The 24062-nt window shown below is 43.7% G+C and overlaps 1 protein-coding gene across 2 annotated transcripts in view; it reads left to right on the top strand.

Annotated features, from left to right (window-relative positions):
* RPN2 (ribophorin II) overlaps positions 1-24062 on the top strand; it is a 54152-nt gene extending 30090 nt beyond the window's left edge. Inside the window, exons 10-18 of one of the 2 annotated variants that reach the window (XM_081256069.1) lie at positions 8490-8581; positions 10592-10706; positions 13025-13219; positions 14472-14558; positions 16080-16175; positions 17565-17640; positions 19193-19322; positions 20840-20887; positions 23744-24062. In XM_081256069.1, the coding sequence (XP_081112195.1) occupies positions 8490-8581; positions 10592-10706; positions 13025-13219; positions 14472-14558; positions 16080-16175; positions 17565-17640; positions 19193-19322; positions 20840-20887; positions 23744-23756 (852 nt within the window). In that variant the 3' untranslated portion in view covers positions 23757-24062. The remainder of the gene's footprint in view (positions 1-8489; positions 8582-10591; positions 10707-13024; positions 13220-14471; positions 14559-16079; positions 16176-17564; positions 17641-19192; positions 19323-20839; positions 20888-23743) is intronic. The other variant, XM_081256070.1, reaches the window with a different exon arrangement.

The following is a 24062-nucleotide window of genomic DNA, read 5'->3' as shown; positions in this document are numbered from 1 at the left end:
AATATATGCTGTTTGTGACGGCTGTTTTCTTCACTATTCAAATGCCATTTTCCACTCACTTTTCTTTTTTAATGAAACTTTTTCATTTTGAAACAATTTCAATCTTAAGTTGTAAAAATAGTATGAAGAATTCCTGTATACCCTTTACCCAGCTTCCCCAAATGTTAACATCTTATGTAACTGTAATATTATTGTCAATACAAGAAAATTAATAATGATACAATACTATTAACTAATCTATATAGGCTTAATTCAAATTCCACTAGGTATCTTACTAATGTCCCTTTTCTGGTCCCAGATTCAACCTGGGATCATGTATTCCTTTAGTTGTCATGCCCTTTTACTCTCCTCCAATTTAGGATAGTTTGTCTTTTGTGACCTTGACACTTTTGAAGAGTACTGGCCAGTTAGTTTGTAGAATGTCCCTCACTTTGGGTTTGTCTGATGTTTCCTCATAATTAAATTCAGGTCATGCATTTTTGGCGAGAATACACCAAAAGTGATGCTGCTTCTCAGTGAATCCTATTAGGAAGTATATGCTGTTGATATGTCTCATTGCTGGTGATGTTAACCTTGATCACTTGGTTAAGGTGGTGTCTGCTAGGTTTCTCCATTGTAAAGTTGCTGTTTTTCTGCTTTATAATTAAGTGTCTGGTGGAGTCATATTTTGAGACTCCGCAAATATCCTGATGATCTTGCCTGTAAGAGTTATTAATGTGGTGTTTGCCAAGAGGTGATTTTCTCTTTCATTCTTTCTACATTTATTAATTGGAATTCTACTGTAAGAAAAAGCCGTCCCCCTTCCCCTGCATTTAGCTATTCAATTACCTATAATACTTTGGATTCATGGATACTTATTTTACTCTGTAGGTTATAATCCATTACTGTCATCATTTATTTTTTTTGCTCATATTATCCCAAATTTGGCCTTTGGAGAGCTCCTCAGGTTGGCCCCTGTGTCACTTTCTTTTACTGAAAGGACAAGGCAGCTAGAAAGTTTGACCTTTTCAAAAGTGGGGCATTACTTAACATAGTTAGATTAAACATTTATATTAAAAGTTTGGCAGAAAGGAGGAGATTTTCTGGAACTCTAGTCTCTCTGCCTTTTCTCTACCTCATGTCTTCCCTTTTTGGGCAGGAGACATCTGATCCTACTCCATTCACTAACACAAGATTTGGATAGAAATTATTGTAGTGTGTACCTTGAACCTTGAAAATCCAGATTCTTTCAATTTTAGTTTCCTGCATTAAGGGGCCCTATTTGCAACTGAACACATTGGAAGGCAAACTTTTTTTTTTGGCCTGAAACCTCCTTCCTTCTACCTGTACAATCTTGATAACAACATATCCAATATAAGTGCCATAACCATACATCACAGCCGTTCTTAACCCTTCCTTTCTTTCCACTTCTGACTTCTGGTCAGTCACTATGTCCTGTTGAGTCCACCTTTAAGTGTCTTTTGCATGATTCCTTTGTTCTTCAGCCCCAGTTTTCCTACTTGGGTAGATCCTGAGTAGGTAGATAGGTAGTTTCCAGCCAGTTTCACTGTCTTCAGTCTCTGCCCCTTCCATTTAATAAGCACTGTAAACACCACTAGAATTATAAAATCACAGTGTTCCCCTAGTTAAACATTTCTTTGGTTCTCTATTGCTTGTGAATAAGGTCTAGACTTCTCATCGTGGCTTTACAAGGTCCTCCACAGAGCACATGCGCATCCTTCATCGTGGCTGCATCCCCGTCCCCTCAGCTCTAGCTGCTCTTGACCACATACTCGTCCTGATAAACATTTTATGTGCCCAGTACACGTAAAGCCTTTGGACTTCTCTTGTTTCTTCCATGGGGAATGTTCTTCCCCTCCCTTGCTGAACTACTCATTCTGTAAAGTGTAGTTCAAATATTGCTCCTTCATCTCTGCTCCCATAGGATTTTAATTTTATTTTTTATTTATTTATTTTTTTTTGCGGTACGCGGGCCTCTCACTGCTGTGGCCTCTCCCATTGCGGAGCACAGGCTCCGGACGCGCAGGCTCAGCGGCCATGGCTCACGGGCCTAGCCGCTCCGCGGCACGTGGCATCTTCCCAGACTGGGGCACGAACCCATGTCCCCTGCATCGGCAGGCGGACTCTCAACCACTGCGCCACCAGGGAAGCCCACTTTATTCCTTTTTATGGCTAAATAATTTAGTATTCCATCGTGTGGATATACCTCATTTTGTTTATCCATTCATCACTTGATGGACATTTGTGGTATTTCCATGTTTTGGATATTATAAATAACGCTGCTGTTTACATTCATGTACAGGTTTTTGTTTGAACACCTGTTTTCAGTTCTTTCAGGTTTATGCCTAGGAATGGAATTGCTGAGTCATATGATAACTATGTTTAACTTTTTGAGGAACTGGCAAACTCTTTCTCAAAGAAGCTGCACCATTTTACATCCCCACCAGCAATGTGTGAGGGTTCCAATTTCTCTATATCTTACCAACTCTTGTTATTTATTATCTGTCTGTTTCATTTTGGCCATCCTAGATGGGTGTGAAATGGTATCTCATTGTGATTTGATTTGCACTTCTCTGATGGCTAATGATTTTGAGCATCTTTTTATGTGCTCTTTGGTCATTTATATATCTTTTTTGGAGAAATGTCTATTTAGGTCTTTTCCCCATTAAAAATATTTTATTTTGTCTCTTTATTTCTTCCTTCCTAATCTATATACTTCTTTTTTCTTTTCTTATTACATTGTTTGTCTTTTTATGTTCTTGAGTTATAAGAGTTCTGTATATATTCTTAATACAAGTTCTTTATCAGATATATGATTCACAGATATTTTCTCACAGTCTGTAGGTCGTCTTTTCCCTTTCTTGATGTTGTCTTCTGAAGCACAAAAGGTTTTAATTTTGATGAAGTCCAGTATCTTTATTTTTCTTTCATTGATTGTGATTTAAGTGCCGTATCTAATAAACCGTTGCCTAATCTGAGAGCATGAAGATTTACTCTTATGTTTTCTTATAAGAATTTTATAATTTTAGCCCTTACATTTAGGTTTCTGATCAATTTTGAGTTAATTTTTGTATGTGGTGTGAGGTAGGGGTTCAGCTTCCTCCTTTTACATGTGGATGTGCAGTTGTCCCAGCACCATTTGTCAAAAAGACTTTTCTTTCCCTATTGACTTGTTTTGGCACCCCGGGTACTGTCTGACAGCTCCCCATTTGCTCTAGTTCCTGAAGAGAATAGGGCAGAGTCCCCACATTCCAGCCCTTTCCCCCCGATCCCTTTCCCTTTCCGGGGCTCCCCCAATAAACTATTTTCGTGCCAGCTGCAAAAAAAAAAAAAAAAAAAAAAAAAAATCAGTGTGACCATAAATGGTTGCAGTTATATTCCATTAATCTATATTTTTATCCTAATACCAATACTATGTTGTCTTGATTGTTATTACAGCTTGGCTTTTTGTTACATCAAATCTGGTGTTTGCACAAGTGTTTCTATGGTCGTTGGAAAAATTAAATAAGTACAAAATAAGAGAAATGGCTAATAGCTGTTACTCATGCAATGATAATAAGCTCCCATAGAGGCCATTGCTGTCCTTTTCCTTCCCAGTGATGGAGTAAGCGTTAAAAATCTCCTCTCTTCATTATGTTAAGCTTTATGTGTGTGTGTGTGTGCGTGTGTGTGTGTGTATGCCTGCCTATGTGCACGTGCATGCTCTGACCTCTATCACATATGCAACTTTACTTTGTAATTTCAGTAATAGTCATGCTTAGAGCCTCAGAGTGGGTCAGCAGGTCCTGTTTACTCTCCTGGGAGATGCTTGACATTGGTCAGAGTGCATTAATGGTGGTTTGGTATGGAGGGTCTGTAATAGCACTCATTGACATTGGACTTGCTGTCAGGGGAAGCATGGGTTTTAGAAGCTGTCATTAGCATTAATTGCCCCTAATGCACCATCATTTTTGACAGTAATGAGCTAAACAGGGAGGTTATTACTCTCAGCAGAAAGACTGCATTTCCTGACGTTAAAACATTTTTTGAGGTGTATGTGGCGTGCAGCACAGGCAAAAGAAGGACTAGTTGATTCACTATAAAGCAGGCTTAGCTGCATTTAAAGTGGCTAAACAAGTCCCTTTCTTACTATAAAAACTAATCCTGCAGTGTTAGTTTGAAGGAAGAAGCAGCTAACCAACAGGGATCCTACTCTGAACCCTTAACAACAGGGTTTTGAAAAAACCTCAATTTGCTTTAAGAGAGTAGCATAAAAATGCTTTTCTTTTCAGTGTTTCCAGAGACCCATTTGTAATAAGATTTTAGGAGTGGAAGGACTTGTTTTAAATGGTTCCTTATTTAAGAACAGCCCTACGGTGTTTCTGTGCAACACAGAAAGCTGTAACATAGGGGGCCTTTTAAAATTAGGGCTGAGAGCAAACCCAAAATGACTTGAGTTCACTGCAGTTTGCCCTTTCATTATTCCATGTGTCTATATTGTGAATGCTTATAATGTCTTCAGAACAAACATACAGTTGAATCTTGATTAGCAGGCTTTAGTGACCGTGTTGCTATTGTAAGTTTATAGTCAGGATTCTAAGTAAAAACCCGCAAGTTGATGGCTTCCTTATCACTATAATTAGGATACACTGAGGAGCCTTACACAAGTCTTTAAACATGTTTGTGTTTATTCATCTGTTGAAAGGGAGAGTGATTGTCTTTTAAATCATATTTATTGGGTGGTACTTTTTTTTTGGCCATACTGCATGGCATGTGGGATCTTAGTTCCCTCACCAGGGATCGAACCTGTGTCCCCAGCATTGGAAGCCTGGAGTCTCAACCGCTGGACCACAAGGGAAGTCCCTGAGTGGTGCTTTTTAATACAGAATTGTTTATAAAGAAGAAAGTATTTGTCACACAATGCCATTGCTCAGATAATCTCTATTTTATTTTTATTTATTTACTTATTATTATTTTTTGGCTGCGTTGGGTCTTCACTGCTGTGCGCGGGCTTTCTCTAGTTGCGGCGAGCAGGGGCTACTCTTTGTTGCAGTGTGCGGGCTTCTCATTGCAGTGGCTTCTCTTGTTATGGAGCACGGGCTCTAGGCGCTCAGGTTTCAGTAGTTGTGGCTCGTGGGCTCTAGAGCACAGGCTCAGTAGTTGTGGCGCACGGGCTTAGTTGCTCCGCGGCATGTGGGATCTTCCCGGACCAGGGCTTGAACCTGTGTCCCCTGCATTGGCAGGCAGATTCTTAACCACTGCGCCACCCGGGAAGTCCCAATCCCTATTTAAAAAAAAAAGTAGTAAAATATTCATGTAGTTAAAAAAGTTCAAACTGCAAAAAGGTATATAATGAAACATTAGAGCCTTCTCTCATCCCTTCAGTCCAGTCCCTCTCCTTCGAGCAGGGGTCCCCAACCGCCAGTACCACTCCGCGGCCTGTTAGGAGCGAGGCCGCACAGCAGGAGGTGAGCGGCTGACCAGCAAGCAAGCCAGGCTTCATCTGCCGCTCCCCATCCTTCGCATTACCGCCTGAGCCACGCCATCCAACCGCCCACTCCCCCACCCCCACCCCCACCCCCGTCCGTGGAAAAATTGTCTTCCATGAAACTGGTCCCTGGTGCCAAATGGTTGGGGACCTGCGCCTTAGAGGAGTCCATTAGTAACAGTTAACTGTGTATACTTTGAAAAAGAAGGATGCCCATATCATTGAATGTATGCATATCCTTTCTTATTTACACAAAAGTGATCATTCTATGAACAGTTGTATTCTTTGCTTTTGTTACAAAGTAGAGGCTCCCAGCTTTCCCCTTGGGGTCTATTCAACTTGATGGCCTCCCCACCCCCGCTCACCCCCCCACTCCCCTGCCATAATTCACCCAGTTGCCTGGACTCAGTGACAGGCGATGTTAAATATAATTCTGCCAATAGATGGCTGTGTATTCAAAAGTAGGAGGTGGTCTCCGTATCAGTCCATAGACACCTACGTTGTTCTTTTTAATTGCTCCATAGTAGTTCAAAGTGTATGTGTATATATCATTATTTCTCTAACTAGTCTCCTCTTTATTGACATTTAGGTGGGATGATGATTTTAAAATCACATTTACAAATTAAATGAGTGAGTCCTTAAGAGAATGAGTCGCAGAAGTGAAGAGGGAATTATCTAGTTAATGTTGATAAAGATTGCAGAGTAATTACCCGTGAAAACAGATTATTTTTATAGCATGGAGTATTGCTAAACTCCTGCTTCTCCTGAAACCGGAGGACTGCCTAAGCCCTCCTGCTACACATTTCCCACTCCCCAAACAAGGGCTGCCCGAGGCCGACTTGGGTCACAGTTCCTTCTGCTGTGCTTCCATAGCATTGTGTCCATCCCTGCATTAAAGCAGCAGCCTGGTCTGTTATAATTTAGCTTTGCCTTTATGCTTCCCTTTAGGACAGGAAGTGCATCTTGCCATCTCTGTCTGTCCCTGCACCTAGGTGTTCCAGATGCTCTAGGGGGATATAGGGAAGTGGTCTCAGTGGGGTGTCTTGCTAAAAATCGAAGCTCTTTGGCTACTTCTTTGCTTGAGCCTTCCACTCCAGTTTTTCTTCAAATGCAGGTGCTGTCAGTGCCTCTCTGTGTTGAGCTTTATAACAGCAAAGTTGGCTCTGGTGCCAAGCCCTGTATGAGTTGTGAAGCTGTTTGCTCAGCAGAGCGCCCAAGAGCCAAAGTGGAGGATACCAGCTCTCTCCTTGGTGGTTTATTCAACTTGAAGGCCATTTGTTCCCCTTCCTCCCCCACCCCCCACCGTAGTTCACCCAGTTGCCTAGATTCAGTGGCAAGCTATGATGCTAAATATAATTCTGCCAATAGGCGGCTGTGTATTCAAAAGTAGGAGGTAATAATACGCTTATAGCCTTCGGTAATCTTTTACATTTAGGGTTTTTTTTTTTTTTTTTTAAGCAAAGCAGAACACCCCTCTTCAACCTGATAATTGCGGTTGTTGTCACAAAATAGTTATTATGGAGGCTGTTAAAAGGAATTACTTGATAGCTGTCTTTATCTCTTTTAAATTTTTCTTCTTTGCCCTTGATTTGAGGTTCTCATATCTTGATAGTGCACTTTAGAAAAATGCTGAAGCTATCCTTCAATTATTTGCCCGGCCTTCTATCTCTATTCCTTGATCCTAACCTAGACTGTAAACCAGTGTATTTGGCAAGGATTTCTTTAAGCATTACATTCAAGCTTATCAAATATTTGGAAGTCTCACAGATATGTTTACACATTAAAAGTGCCTTGGGATTGCATAATTTACACATTCAAACTTAGATTTTAAATAAAAAAATTCCCCTGAGTAGACTTTTAGCATGTTTTCTGTCTCTTTTGGAATTTTATGTTTATTTTAATCTAATTTTTAAAAATTTCTTGTTTACTAGCATTGGCTGGCCCCCCTCTGTGAAAATGTTTATAGGGAAGGTATAGAATTTAAGCAACGTAAGAGTTAAGATGGACTGGTTTGTGCTTGTAACAAACTCCAAATCTCAGTGGCTTAAAACAAGTTTTTCTTTTGCCCTTGCAAGGTATCTTTAATGTGTCAGCTGGAGACTCTGCTTCACGTTGCCCTTACTCCAGGACCCAGGCTGAAGTAGCAAGCCCCTCTGTAGGTCATCTATGTCCATGTCAGAGGAGAGGAGAATCACAAACCGACTCTTAAGCTTCCACTTGGAAGTGACACGCTTCTGGCCAGAGCCAGTCACAAGGCCATAACTGACTCCAGGAGGGCAGGGAAGTACATTTCTGCCACATGCTCAGAAGGAGAAGCAGAAGTACTTGGTGGATGGCACAGATGACTGCCATAGCTTCTTAAATCTTCCTGGGCAGACCTATAGTCTGCTTGGCACAAACTTAAGTGTTGGCTGGGAAGTTGGACAGGAAGGTGCCTAAGAACATGGACTCTTAAGTCAGGATGCCTGAGCCTGAACCCTGGCTCTGCCTTACTAGCTATCTGAACTTGAGTGAATGGCTTCATCGCTCTAATCTTTAATTTCCTCATCTGAAATAGCACTACCTTAGAGTTGTGGTGAGGATTAAATGAGATCATCTTTAGAAGGCCAGTGTCTTTCACATAGTAAACACTCAATAAACATTAGCTGTCATTAGAATTGAGTACTTGTTGATTTAAATTATTTGAAGGTTACTACTTAAGGAGTTTCTCCCTTATTTATTTTAAAGTACACATGAAGATACCTACTTTTTTTCTTTTTGTTTCTTTTTTGATATATACCATTCATTCAAATCCAAAGAAAGGAAGAAGGGATAAGAATCAAGGAGTTACTTTTAGGCCTCAAGATGGAAGGGGTAGAAATACTACTGGGATGGGTCAGTTTTACTAAAATCATTGAAGACTCCTGTCCTAGGATTTTTTTCATGCCTTTACTCACAAGTAAGAGAAAAATTTGGATATGTATATTAATTCCTGGTATACTCACTAGCTGACTTGGTGATTTTCTTCTGTGTTTCACCCTAGCTCAGAGTCAAGATTTCCACTGAAGTTGGCATCACAAATGTTGATCTCTCCACTGTGGATAAGGATCAGAGCATTGCACCCAAAACCACACGGTAGGTGGGATGCCTCCTGGGCACAGGAAGAATCCAGGCTTGAGCTGGGAGGAGCATGCCTAGGCACCGAGCCCCTCCAGACGTCATTTCTGTGTCAGCAGTGACCCAGCTTGTACTCCAAATTAAAGAGGCTGTCATTCCTCTGGCACTGCATCAGGGGTGCTGCTTGGCATCCAAACAAATTTGGGGGTTGTCTATATCAGTGATCAGTCCCTGAATAAACTGTTTATTAACAGTCCACCACGAGGTAAGGAGCTTACGTCAGAAAGTAAGTCTGCATCAGTCAGCTGTGTTACCAAGCACATTATTTAGTTCAGATGACAGTTCTTTTTAAAACAAGACTTTCTTTGGGTTTTTTTTTTTTTTTTTTGGCCGCATTGAATGGCTTGTGGGATCTTAGGTCCCCAACCAAGGATCTAACCCTTACCTTTGACAATGAAAGCGCAGAGTCTTAACCACTGGACCACCGGGGAATTCCCTAAAACAAGACTTTCTTAATGGAGGAAGCAGTGTATTAACTTATTTTCTGATGTCATCTCTTTATCTTCACAGTCTTGAACTTGCTTTTAGGGGCCTCATGGCAACTCTCTTTGGCCCACAGTGAGCCTGAAGTCAGTTGTACGTCTCACAGGTCCTTAGAAGTGAGATGGCAGATACCCAGTGCTAGGGCTGCGAGTCCCTTTCTCAAGTCCATGGAGGGCATCACTGATCAGTCACAGCATTTGTTCCTGCTGAACTCAGAATCTCTCTCTTTTTTTTTTTTTTTGGCTGCGCCATATGGCTTGTGGAATCTTAGTTCCCCGACCGGGGATCGAACCCGTGCTCCTTGCATTGGGAGCACAGAGTCTTAACCACTGGACTTCCAGGAAAGTACCTCAGCATCTTTTTTAACACAGACTTCTAGGTAACCATTAGTAATTGATCAGAGTTGGGCCAGAACATTGTATGAAGCCATTTCTCAGCCCTCTCCCAGATCCTCATTGGGTGCGGGGGGAGGGGGCATCTAGACATCTGGGTGTAGTTCAGACCCCAAATTTACTCAACTGGGGTGGCTATAGATGCCAAAGAAAGTAGGGGAACCTTCGAGGCTGTTTTGAAGATGGGATATTAGCCAGAGACTAGAAGCCAAGCATTCACTCATTCCTTTTAAGTCACGTGGAGGGGCTAGGCTTTCTGCCTCTGGCTTGGATATTTTTATAGTGACATTGGAAATGAGAGCACTGTTGAGAATCCACTGAAATAATGTCTGTAAAAGTGCTCTGCAAAGTTTAATACTCTACGTAGATAAAGAATTGGTATTATTCATAAGTAAATATAAAGCCTAAGCATGAAACGTGACCCGTTGTGAGCTCTATAATCATTTGGCTTGTTTTTTTATCCCCTGGCCATCTTAACCTAAAATCCCAGGAGATAGCTCTGAAAAGAGCAGTTTCCTCATCATCCTGCCTTTTGAGAGAATGACTTTTTAAAGCTCAATTTCAGGCAGAAAAATAAATTGAAACGGTGTCCAGGAAGAAAAATGCAGCATTAAAAAAAAGAAAAAACTAAATACCTTTCTGTCCTTTGCATCTCCTACCTCCTAGTCTCCCGACCCTGCTCACATATGCTGCTAACGTTGATCCTGTGATTTTTTTTTTTCTCCTTGTGGTTTTGCCATCGCAGCCCTCCAGTCCACCTGTGAGCTTGCGTGGGGACACGTGAGCCCCATTGGTGCCTGACTTGGTTGAGTTGATATCCTTAGGTCCTTGAAGTGAAAGCCTGGAGCATCTGCACATAGCATTTTCCCCAGACCCTGATGAAAGTTTATTCTGTGCTTTTCTCAGTCCTGGCTTTATCAATCCAATTTGCCCTCAGGCCACAGACAGTTCTCCACTCTGTCCACAGCAGAAAAGTGTTACAATTGGGAGAGGGAGGATTAGGCAATGAAGTGAAGTTTGTATTCTTCCCTCTTGTCTCAGAGATCTGCAGATCCTCCTCTCTGAAAACTTACCGTATAAATGTCTCTTTCAGGGTGACCTACCCAGCCAAAGCCAAGGGCACATTCATCGCAGACAGCCACCAGAACTTTGCTTTATTCTTCCAGCTGGTAGATGTGAACACTGGTGCTGAACTCACACCTCACCAGGTCAGGAAAAAGCGCAGACGGTTCTCTTGGCCTGAAACATTGATGTACACGATAGTTGTTGATGTGGTATATAACACTGAGTCGAGAAAATTCCGAATTCCTGCTTTCAGGTCTTCACTCTGAGCCCTGACAATCCATCGGGTTCTCCCACATGACACTCTGCCCCTCTTATACTGGTTGTAACCCTGAACCTGGAATGCACTCTTCTTTTAAAGAGATTAACTGGCATAGAAAAGATATATTTAAGGCAGATTAGCACTTAATAGCAGGCTTTTTTCTTTCTGACTAAAAAACATATATTAAAATAATTTTGAAAAAAGGAAAACCTAGGAAGTGAGCCCAAAGTATGCTTTTGTTCTGGCCAAAGCAGATTTTGTAGGAATCTGAAAACTAGCACTTTTTAACTTGTGCCTCCTTCGTGTTATGAAAGCAATAGGCTTCATTTTTGTTTTCCATATATAACATAATGGTAATTATTATTTAAAAGACTTTCAAACTGTATCTTTTCCCCAGAGAGTCTGATATGGCCCTTGTCCTCTCAGACACCTCCTTTCCTGCCTCTGTCATCCCACTTGATTGAGAATAACTGCTCTGAGCCCTGCCCCATCCACGGTTGTATTGTAAAGGGAAATTCAGAGAAGTACTTTGAATGTGGAAAGACAGGAAAGAACATGGGACCTAGTGGCCTTGGTTTAGGTGCTTTGTAGCAGTACTTTAGCAAGAGCTAGCGGACTTGTGTCCATGCTGAGGGGCAGCTTCAGAACAGACCATGGAGGTGAGTGGACTTAACTTGGAAACCTTTTTGCTTTCTGTTTCTTGTAGCTGCAGCTACTGTGCTTGGGCCCGGGCCCAGAGTGGCTGCCGCCAGCACCGCCGTCCCGGTCCTTCTCTGCTTCTCTGCTTCTCCTCCCTCCACACCCAAGCTCCAGAGAGCTCGGTCAGGCCACTTAGCCACGACTAACTTTTCATCCCCTTAGCACTTCCCAGCTCCTTTTCAGAATGGCATTTGCCAATGAAACAGCACAAGGGAAGACAGAATATGAAGAGAAGTAATTACAAGACAAATTGGTGGGATTAGGGTTAGGGCAGGAAGAGTTAGTGAGGAAGTATAACTTGAACTGAATACTCGTCTCATCCAAGATTTTGTTTTTGAAACCCTGGCTTAACAGACCTCCTAGGTAGAGATGACATTTTGTAGATGATCCTGGCTCCTGCCTGTGCTTGGCTGTGACAGGAGGAAGATCAGGCATCCAGGCTTCTAAATCCCATTCTTGGCCAAGACTGCTGGAGTCAGGAGGCTTCACAGCTCTGGGCCTCTTTCCCTAAATACTTTGGTGGTTGTCCTTTGTTGCCCAGGTGTAGAGTAACAAATGAGATTTATATTTTTTTCTGTGGATCCAGCACTAGCTCTGTGACCATGGCAACTCATTTAAACTCCGTGCCTTATGATCTGTGAAATGGAACCAATCTACCTGCTTTGTTGAATTCTTTATTTTGAAACACTTGAAAGAAAAGCTGAGTGGATATTAAGTTTTGCTGCAGTTCTAATTTGCAGAAACCTTAGTTTCTTAGGCCATTGGGGGGATAAAGTGATTAGACTCATACCATCATTGATAAATGTTTGTTGACTAGCTAGTATATAGTGGGTCCTACGCTAAATGCTTTGCCTACATTATTGTGACTCTTCACACAGATATACCACATGTAGAAGTTAATCTATCTTAAAGATGCAGAAATCAAGGCTCAAGGAGGTTAAGTAACCTGCTCAGCCAATAAGTAGTGTAACCAAATCTGTTTGTCTTCAAGCTAGGCTCTCTCTGACACTGGGCTGCTCTGCTCGATTAGAACTCTGCCTTGCTATCAATCCCCAAGCCTTCTCTCCTAAATCTTTAGCTGGAGGCACTAGGAAATTGAAAATGAGCTTCTTAAAGTTCCAACTCATTTCCCTTCTTTTCACCCTCTGGTGAAGAAGTTAATTGGGCAGCAGAGGGGCCAAAAGGCTGGCGGAAAGAAGAAATTACAGCAACAGCAAAGGGCTTAAATCATCCACAAACTGGGCATTCGGCCTACAAGTCGTTGAGAATGGGCTGGACCCCTAAGTTAAACTTCTTATACTAGCAAAAAGTGATCTCTGATCTCTGAGCTAGTAAGCAGGGTGGGACGGCCACCCCTCCTGCTTTCTCGGGCAGGCCTGGCAGATCCCAGAGCTCCCAGTGCGACGAAAGAACTGACAGCCTGCTGCCTTGTTGATTTGATGTTGGGCCCGGGGGAGTTTTGAAATTATCAGAGATGAAGGGTTGCGTTATTGTTCTATCCAGACATTTGTCCGACTCCATAACCAGAAGACTGGCCAGGAGGTGGTGTTTGTTGCGGAGCCGGACAGCAAGAACGTGTACAAGTTTGAACTGGATACCTCTGAGAGAAAGCTCGAATTTGACTCTGCGTCCGGCACCTACACTCTCTACTTAATCATCGGAGATGCTACTTTGAAGAACCCAATCCTGTGGAATGTGGTATGTGCCTCCATGTATCTTGACCCAGGCAAGAGTGGCTGTGCTGCAGTCAGACACAGACAGCTCCTCTCCAGGGCATGGGCTCCCTACCCTGGCCTCGCCCTGCCACCCAGGGCGCACGCATTGTGAGGTGAGGGGCTGTGTGCTGTCCCCATTAGTAGTCTTAGGGGCATGCACGTGGCCTTGCACGTCTTAGGGGTTTAATAAATAGTGATTGAGGGAATGAATGATGTATAGATTTGCCCTCATGGGTTCTAGCAAATTTCTATAAAAGTTGTACTAGAGGAAGGTTTTCATAATACAGCAAAGCACTATGGGGGGGGTACATAGATATGAGATAAAGGCTTTGAGATATGACGTGGCCTCACAGCGTGGGCCAGGGAGGGGCCTAAGATTTGAAATCCAATTCCAATTCAGGATGGTGTGGGACAGTGAATTGTGGGATATGCAAAATGTAAATTAACTAATAACCAACAACTGCAAGGTGTATTAATAGTTTACATAGTGTGTTTCACTTACATAACTCACTTTTGGCTGGTGTGTTGAGAGAAAGCTTGAAAGACATGACATTTGAACTAGGGAAGAATTGCAGGGGTTTATCAGATAGTATCTGGGGGACTATAGATTGATTGCTGGGGGAACAGCCTCCAGAAAAGCTTGAGGTGCTTTCAGTGAGATATGAGTTGGGTCCATTTTGCTGGAGCACCTGAATCTGGTCAAGAGCAGTAGGCGGTGAGGTTGGAAAGGTAGCAGAGGCCAAACTGCAGGTCTTGAGTGGTGGTTGGCTCCCTTTGCAAGACAAAGGGGCAGTTGCATTTTCTTATGTTGTATTCAAAGCTCCTTTTCTTCTCTTGGACTTTGGGCTGCTTTTTGTATGAGAGCACGTTTTCGTTTCTTTTTGGGGGGGGGTCTGAGACTAAATTACACTTCCCAGGGGCATGGAGCAGTTTCTGATTGCACCTGTAACAGCCTGAGTACCAACTGGGATTTTTGTATTCGGCAGCTCTGTGGGGCTCACCAGACCAGTAGAAAATCGGAACTCTTGCTCTAAAAAGCATTTTCAACAAATACTTATTTTGTTCTTGAAATTTTTACTGCCTCAATTTGTCGGCTAATGGATCAGAAATGGTTGGACTGCTTGGAGCTTTTTTCAGTTATGGTCCTGGACGTGAGTTAGGAGATAGTGTCCTGCTGATGAGTTTCACCTCCTTCTCTGCCCCTGTGCCTTTAATGGCTGCATTTATTTTTTTAGGCTGATGTGGTCATCAGGTTCCCTGAAGAAGATGCTCCGTCGACTGTCCTGTCCAAGAACCTTTTCACCCCCAAACAGGAAATTCAGGTAGATCCCAAAGGGGTTCTTCACTAAACATTGAAGAGAAATGTGAAATGGACACAGTGAGAGAGGGCAGCAGACCCCTGGACACTGGCTCTGGTCCCTTCTTTAACCTGTTTATATGATATTTTATAGTTTGGTCTTTGCCACCCTGTGGATCAGGCAGGGCAAATATCAGCCCCATCCTAGTGCTGAAAAAACAGGCTCAAGCTGCCCACTGACCAGCTCCCAGAAAACAGATAGTTGGAGACAAAATCAGAACCCGAATCTGTTTTTCCTAAACATGCAGGAGGTTTAGCCCTCAGATCACTGCTTGATACTACAGCACAGATGGGTTTGGCTTTGTTCCTCTCTGCTCCTGCATAGACCAGGGCTGATGGGGCCCACAGGTGGACAACTCAACTGGAGAACAGGGCTTTCCTCCCCTAGGCAAGCCCTTCCTCTCTCCCGGAACTCACTTTCCTTGCATACAAATATTAGCAATCCCTGCCCAGCCCAGCCCATAGGACTGTTGTGAGGATCAAAATAGTTCACAGATAAGAAAAGCTTTGAAAAGTTTCTAAAGCAGTTCACAAAATAAACAATAATTATTAAACAGTTTGAGCACTGGTTAAAGGAACTGAGGTAGAGCCACTCGGTAGACTGTTTTGCAGTCGTGAGAAATGATCATACTGCAGTAACGGGGAAATCCCCATTTGAATTAATGTTGACGTGTTCCAAGCAGACTACGTACTCTTATTTCACTGTTAGAAAAAGGACAGGGGCCCAAAAGCTAGAGTAGTAGGATTTCTTTTTTAAAATCCTTCTAATGTTGCTATAGCATTGTTTAAGAATGTCAAATGCAGTTACGTAGTGGAAGGTATAAGCATGATGACAGGGTGCTGACTGATTTATAGGGTGGAGTAGGCAGCAGTGACTGCCACAGGCAATGTTAGAAGTCCCTTCATGACAGTGGCAGCAAAGAGGAGCTGAGGTTAAAAAGTTGGGAACGGGAGTCTCAGGTGGAGGAGCTGCCTTGTTATGGCGCTGGGTTGGCTGGACACTGACAAGCAAGAAAATTTTAAAATTTTATATTATTATACACCAGTTAGCTAATTTAGGTTGGTTAGCAAAATACGATAATGCTACCCTAGGAACCCGAAGCATTATGAAATCCAGAGTCCTGCCTTGGATGTGTCACCCCAGCCATCCAGGTACCCCGGCACCATCTTTGATACTAGGCAAATTCTGCTTGATAGGTTGCGTTCTCCAACCTCTAAATGACAATATGTCTTGGAGGGAAAAAGAGGGTTGGTCAGGAGTAGTGAACTGGTGTAGGGTCTTTCGAAGCAGGCCTCTGGAAGCAGAAGCCCGTGTTGAGAAGAGGCGAAAGGCCAAGTGGCCACTCACGGCCAGGAAGTTTCAGCCTCTGGGAGGCATTTCCTCTTCTTGACTGTCATTGGCGTTTGGTTCCTAGTACGTATACATGGCAGCCCCTGCTGGGAAGAGCACATTTTAAAATATTCCTGGCCTGTCTTCTTTTGGCAGCACCTGTTCCGCGAGCCGGAGAAGAGGCCCCCCACGGTGGTGTCCAATACATTCACTGCCCTGATCCTCTCGCCCTTGCTCCTGCTCTTTGCTCTGGTGAGTAGCTGTAATTAGCATGGGCAGCGTGTGTCTGGCGCCAGACTCAGCAGATGTAGCTGTTCCAAAGGAGGCTTTGTGCTCTGGCCTCAGCACAGCTCCAGAGGGGTCCAGCAGCTGTGACCCAAACCGATGGTCAAAAAATTTTAGAATAACTAAAATTCCCCATTATGGGGGAGCAGCCAGAAAAACTGATCGATTATCAAGGGGCATGAGAAAGTACCCAGTAACCATTAAAAATGGTAAAAGTGTATAGGCAGGGATGCTCTGTAGGAACGTTCAGATGAGGTCAAGTGTGAAAAAAGCAAGACCGGATGCTAATAGCTATAGAAGAAGTGAGTACAGAGGCTGTGCATTTCAGCACTGTTTGGAGCATAAAACTATAAACAACCTAAAGTCCTCATAAAAGCGAGTGTTAAATAAATTGTGTACATCCATACAGTGGAATAATATGCTAAAATTAAATTAAAAGAGTGGATAGATTTATGTACTTTTCAACTGATATGACAAGGTTGCCAAGATGTCCTATTGAGTGAAGAAGGCAAGGGGTAGGATAGTACGTTTAGTACAGTGCTCTTTGTTTAAAAACCTTAAAAAGGCATCATCTACTAGTGTTGGCCACCTCTAAGGAGGGGGCCTTTTAGGGAGTATAGAAGGACATTTTTACCTTTTATACTTTAATGTACTGTTTGAATTTTTTTTTAACCAACTTTCTTTTCCCTTGTCTCTTTTTAAAAAATTATAAACATAGATGCAAATCCTCAAAGTTCAGAGAATTTGGAGAACTGTATGGAAAACGCATTAGATCTTACTTTTGGAAAGTTGCTTGTGTTCCTAATTCATTCATTGATTTTAATAAAAGAATTATTGGTCAATCTAAATCTGGAAGGCATGCCACAAGCTTTCAGAAACCAGAACTAGGGTATGGGCACTTGTTCTTTTGAGTGATCAGAATTTCAAAAAGCACAGAACCCACAGCAAGAGCATGTGCATCCTCCCAACTGCTGGTGGGTTTATCTCACCAACACTTAGAGAAATTAGCAGGGGTGCCAGTTACTTCATCACAAATACAGTTTCTGACCTTTCAGCCTTATGGTTTCACCTGTTTTTGAAATAGAAAAGTTTGCTGTCATTAAAAATGATGTTCAGGTTTGAGTTACCCAAGCTCATTTGAGAGCAGGTGTTGGAAGGCCTTTCTAAAGAAAAAGGGAAAGTTTTTCCTGAGGACTTACAATAGGGTGGTCGTCACTTGGAAAAATTCCCTGTTCTTCAGGTATGCATGAACTTTTAAGCCCTCAGGGCTGTTTATTGGATTAGCATTGGCATGGCATGTGTTGCCTCCCTTTCAAGTTCTAATGTCTTTTTAATTTATTTCTCCCCGTCGTTCAGTGGATCCGGATTGGTGCCAATGTCTCCAACTTCACTTTTGCTCCTAGCACGATTATCTTTCACCTGGGACATGCTGGTAAGCGCCCCAGGCTGCTAATTCCATTTAACCTCCTTTGACATTTTGCCTGCCCACGCAAAAGCCCTGTTAAGTAGACCCACAACCTATTAGCTTTAATGACTTAATAGCATAACATTTCCCTCTTCCTCCTGGCCTTTTACAACAGTTAATATGATGATAAACCTGTTTGGCCCATCAGCTTAGAACAGCTGTCATTATATTGGGTTTCATTGTACTAGGCCGCCGTTGGCAGGCCGTTTTACCCTCATTTAATAGCTCTGTTCATTTCCAGAGATTACTCACTTACCGTATCTTTACATTGAGCCATCTTCCTGAGTGAACAGCATTAATGCAGTTTCCAAAGGTTATCTTCCCCCAACGTATCGATCTTCACATTTGCTAGCGGCTGTGTCTGGACTGTAGTAGAAAACAGTCCCTTCCACAGTCAAACATGCTGTCCTGCATTGTTCTCTTGAAAACTTAGGACCTAAATGTTACAAGACAGTAAATTCACAAATCAGTTAGGCGTTTCAGAAACTTTCGATACTATTGAATTGGTGACCCTTGCATTTCACTGAGACATTAATATTCTTTTCTGATTTCTTTGACTCTTCCAGGAGTCACCCTCTTTGTGTCCCTAGTGTGCTGATTCTGTAGGGGTCCACAGACGAATCCCTTGAAACTCTAGGCAAATGTGTATCTCTGTTTTCCTGGGGAAAGAGAGAGTCTGTAACTTTGATCAAAATTCTAACAGTGGTCCATGACCTCGGAAAGGGCTAAGAACCCCTGCTGTAGTTCATCTGTCATCCTTCTGGGCAGAATTGACAGGATGACCTTTCTCTCCAGCCCAGTTAACTGAATTTGAGTGATAGCCCTCCCAGGTCAGGCTGAGAACAAAACCTGAATATAAATTTGTTTAGAGCCATGACTTCTTTTGCCAGAGTGCTTTTTGTGTACATTCCCTCGTTTGATTCTCATCGCAACCCTGATGGGGGTGACCAGGGTAGGAATTACGATCCTTGTTTGATGGGTGAGAGAATTTAGGCTCAGAGAAGTTAAGTGGCTGCGAAGGGCAGAGTCTGGGCCAGAACCCAGGGTCCTCAGCGCCCAGACCTGAGCCCTTGTGACTAAACCTTCCTCCTCTGTCCTCCTTGCTTCCTTCCTAGTCACAGCGGCAAATCAGCCCTAAGAATTTTTTTAATGAAAAGAAAAATGATTCATTTCTTTAATCCTATGGGCTTTCGTTCAGAATTTAAAAAATCAGCTGAACCCCAAATATAACAGGACATAACTTAAAAAACAAACAACAACAAAACCTGCGTTAAAGAACAAAGATGCGAGCTGGAACGTGGAGCCAGGTTGCTGAGATCTGGTTTTTACCTCTGGATTTCTTGGTAGCCAAGGCTGAGAAGCAAGTATATTGAGCTGTTTATCAGATAAAGGGAATAAAACAAGCTGGTCTATAAATACAGACCTCTTAGGATCTGCAGTTACTGGCTTCTCACTGTCCTCTGCCCAGGGCAATGTCACTGTTTTACTTAACTGACTGTCATGACGCCTGTCCTTGTAGCTATGCTGGGGCTCATGTATGTCTACTGGACGCAACTCAACATGTTCCAGACCCTGAAGTACCTGGCCATCTTGGGCAGTGTGACGTTTTTGGCTGGCAATCGCATGCTGGCCCAGCAGGCAATCAAGAGGTAAGGTTGGGGGCGGGCTAGCGACCCAGAGTGGGGTTAGAAATATTGTTGTCGGCTCTGTCCACCCCACTCTTTGAACAACGGTGTGTGGCAAAATGATTCATGTCCTTAGGGGCCAGTGTGACACCTTAAGCCAGCCCGATACAGAAGCCTTATAAATCAGAAAAGAGCCGTGGTGATAAGTTTTAAATGTTAAAACCACAACAGTTTATGCCCCGGCACATTAAAACAAGAGAAGAAAATAATTGCTTTCTGAAGATTAAAACGGGTCAGGAGAGGTGGCAGAAGGTGGTTGTTGGCGTGCTGGCTGTATAACAGTTTTCTCCTCTGCTGCCGCAGAAAACCCTTTTCTGCCCTCCTCCCGCGCCCCCGAGAAGGACTCTTCTGTAACCACCACAGCCTCCCGGAGCTCTTCCTCCCAAGTGTGAGGTCCATGCTCTTCCCCCCAGAAACCGTGTCGGGCTTTACAGAGGCCCCCAGCAGGGAGCACTGCTCAGTGGCCCGCAGCACGGCCCCCAAGAACCAGACAAACTTAGGTTCACACAAATGGTCAGGTCCCCCCGCGATGGCAGCTCGCTGGCAGCTTGACTTTCGAACCTGGCTTAGAAGCAAATTTAAATGTCACATAGGTATTCCTCATTGATTTGACTTTATTAGAACTTGGGTGATTTCAGCCACGTAAAGGTCAATAAGAAAAGGTCAGAATTGCTATCACCTTTGGAAGTTCACAATTTCAGACGTGCCCTACTTTCTCCTCTCCAGGACTTTTGGTGGAAGAATGTAACACGATAGCGTTAGCCCCCCAGCGCGGCTGCCAGTCAAGTTGGTCAGATCAGAGAGAGGCTTGCTCAGAGACTGTTACGGGCGGGAGAGCCCCACGTCTCCTCCCTGCCTGAGCCTCCATGGAGCTCTCTGAGTGCCTCACCGTGGATACCGGCCCCAGCGTGCTCCCTGCCCCGCCTGTGGTCGTCCAGATTCCGCTAGAGCTTCCCTTAGCACCAGCAGTGGCCACTAGCTCACTTCTCTGCCCCTCCAGCAGCCTGAACTTGGCGGCTCTGCACTGCATCTGAGAAAGAGCCAGGACTCAGCTGTTTTCTCTGAGCAGAGCCCTGTTCCCTCAGAGCAGCCCATCCAGGCCCCAGGGAGCCAAAAGGCTGTCCTCTGCTGAGTTCACTCTTTTCTGGAGGTTGCCCACCCAAGACGAACAAGATTAAGGAGAGATGGGAGTGGAAACCATTTTATTTAGATCCTGCTCAGCGGGAGTTCCTAGTCTGGAAGGCTAACGTTGTGTACACTTTCTGGGGAGGAAGACCATGGTTCTCATCCCACCCTCCGTCCTATATAGAAAGTCACAGCCCACTCTGTTGCCGTCTTCCTGAGTCCTAGAGCAAGCTCTGCCCCTGGGGAAAATGGTGACTCTAACAGAAGCTCTGGTCGGGTGTTTGCCATTTCTTTCCTCAGCTTATTTCTCTTCTTACTGTCCTTTCTTGACTCTCAAACCCTCTTTCCTTTGGCAGGATCGCTGCAGAGCAGAGCAGTAGATTGGCAAAATATAGGACACTACGGTAAAGGTGAAGGGCGACTCACCCCAGGAGCAGGGCCCCTTTCCATCTTGCCTACCTCATGCATGTCAGTTATTTACCTGATTTTCAGCACACTTGTTCCTCCCCATCCCTCCCTAAGCCAAAGCCGAATTCTGAGGCCATTTCCCCACTTCCTGGACCAAGCTGTAACTGGACCAGGGCAAAAGCCAAAGCCCCCTGAGTTAGCCCAGCTGGTGGTAACTACAGCAGAGCAGCTCTGACCTGGCTTTGACTGTAAGGCTCCATCCTCCCGTGTGTCCCACGGGGTACTTTATAGACACAGCCCCTCTCTGTGTTCATAGGAGAACAGAGTTGAGGACAGACAGATTCAACCTTGGACTTCTTAAAAGGGGACACACACACACCCCCGCATTCAGGACATCTAAATTCATTAAATGATGGTCCCATGGCAAATCCTGGCACACCTTGTCACTGTTCTAGGCCTTTTTGTAATATTAACCTCTGATTGGGCCAAACAGTGTGGTTTGGTGAGACACTAAATTTTGAAGACTGATGGCCACAGATCAAAGCCAGCATCATCAAAACCCAGGTTCCTAGAGCTCAGGATATATGGCTCAGGGCAGCTCCCTGTGTGACTAAAATGTCAAGTGAAATATCACCCGTTCTCCATTGTGTCAGTCCTAGAATGAGGATGGGAGTGGAGGAAGGTGAAGGGAGGGAAGGAGAAGAGAGGGTCTGATGCTTCCCTGATCAGCTCCTTTAGACCAAGGATTGGCAAAAGTTTTCTGGAAAGAGCCAGATAGTACTTTAGGCTTTGCAGGCCATACGGTCTCTGTTACAACTACTCAACTCTGCCACTATAATGTGAGAGCAGCCATAGACCACGTAAACAAACCCGCATGGCCACGTTCCAATGAAACTTTGTTTACAAAAACAGGTGGTGGGCTGCATCTGGCCCGTGGGGCACAGTTTGTTGACCCCTGTACTAGACCAACAAAGAGGAGGGAGGTATTTGAGTTTCCAAGTCATGTTCCCTCTCGTCCTTTGCCATGGAAATGGCTTTCCCTGCCAAAGCAACAAAGCCATCTAATTTCCACTCCTCTGAAAATAGGAGAAATCACCAAAAGCATAGAATGTAGAGCCTTTTTCACTGATGTGTGAACATAAGCTGGAACATCTAGTTCTCAACACAGAAAGCGACTACATTTGTTTTGGTTTTGTTTTTTCAGGATTAATTCATATACAGTAAAACTCACCCTTGTTAGTGTACAATTCTGTGAATCTTGAAAGACGTAGTAGACAGTCTTGTAAACACTACCTCAGCCGAGGTACAAACCTATTTCCACACTCCAGCGAGCTCCCGTGTCTCTTAGTGGCCTGTCCCTTCTCCCCACCCGCCATTCCGTAGCCTTATCCATTTGGTTTTGTCCTGAATTATAGTTGCTCTCGCTGAGATTTGCTTTCAGAACGAGTCCTTTCTGCTAAGTACTGAGCTCTTTAATTCTTTAAAACTAACTGGATGCGTTTTGTTTTTCTTGATTTTTAGATAGTCTGCCCCCACCCTGCTACCCCAAAGCCATACTGCTTGAGAAAGAGGAAAGTCACTTGATCATTTGGACATTTGGGACTTCCTGAGGTTGGGACCTTGTGTTTTAGAGGAAAGTCCCTAGTAGCCAAGTGTTTTTGATCTGAGAACAGGTATCGATTTGATCAGGCGTAACAGAGGGTTAATTTCTTAGCTAAGAGGGAGGCTTGTGGGTCACTACCCTTTCTGCTGTTCTTATTTCATAATTAACGCTGTCCTCTCTGCATGGACGTTTTGGAACACACACACTTTTATTTTCTTTTTTGGCCGCACCATGTGGCTTGTGGGATCTTAGTTCCCCGACCAGGGATCGAACCCGTGCCCCCTGCAGTGGAAGCTCAGAGTCCTAACTACTGGACCGCCAGGGAATTCCTGGAACACACACCTGGGAACCTCTGAATGCTGGCAGAGAATTAGGGGCACTCACTTTGGCCCTCAGGATGAGTTCCATGCCTGTGCATGCGTGCCCCTTGGAACTGTTGATTAATTGGTTTGGAGCCTGTCATTCTGCAGGACTGCCTTGTCATCACATCAGCTGCCTGCTGAGGATGGCATGTGTGTGAGCACCTTGCTTCTGCTCACCAGAACCGTCTGAAGCACTTACTTGGTGCTGTCGCCCTCTGGCTGCACAGTGTCTGTCCAGATTGTCATTTCCCTTCTTGTGTTTCCCTGTCACTTCCTGGAGTCTAGCGGGGGCGGCTGTGGAGAAAGAAGGAATAAAGAGAGTTAGTGTTTTTATCCCCTCAAACTTTTTCTGTGAGCTGAGTCCAGTTTTTGAGAATCATTCTTTCTTAAGTTTAGACATCGAGTCTGATCACTGACAAGAACATGACCACATGGTAGGAATATGGTGCAGATTTCTGTACCGAAAGGTCAGAATGTCATCTTCCAAGCTATGTGAGGGCATGTGTTGTCTGGCAGACCTGGAGTCCGGGAAACTGAAGACGAGCATTCTTCTATTCATCTAATTGAAATGTACAGTGTCTTTTTGGCCTTGTACTGTGAGAGGTGTGCCTGGAATTACCTCATCTTGTGTTTTCACATACCACACTTACTTAGGCATCATCAGGTGTGTTTCATTGTTTATTTAAGATGTCAGCTTCAGTTCGAGCTCTCTTATATTCTTTTGTGAAATGAGATGGGGCATAAATAAATAGAATTAATAGATGAATGATTGTTCCCTTATAAATGGGATCTCCTAGTACCTTGGTCTCTCTGTTGTCACCAGTTAGGAGTTGCAACACTGAATTGAAATATTCAGTAATTTTGTGTTTGTCTCCATTTTCTTCCAGAACAGCACATTAGTTCCAGGAAAAGGGAGGAAATTCTGAAAGCTGAAGTGAATATCAAGAGAAGGAGTCAAGAATAATTCATAGTTTGAGAAGAGGAATGAAAAAAACCCTTTATTTAAAAAGAAAAAAGTCAGAATCGTTTTGCTTGTTTTTCTATTTCCCCAACACAGAGCAGGTACCTGTGAGCCCAGATACTCTGTTTCTTTGGCATGGTACCCTAGCAAGATGCTGTGAATATTCTAACTTACCCACATGTTGCATTGAAAAGTTGAAATCTGTAATTAATCTGTTATGGAATAAAGACAATAACAGGAATGAA

Source organism: Mesoplodon bidens, assembly GCF_964165515.1.
Source record: "Mesoplodon bidens genome assembly, chromosome: 15".
Taxonomy (NCBI): domain Eukaryota; kingdom Metazoa; phylum Chordata; class Mammalia; order Artiodactyla; family Ziphiidae; genus Mesoplodon; species Mesoplodon bidens.
Note: the sequence above shows the minus strand (reverse complement) of the source record. Positions and strands in the feature narration are given on the sequence as shown.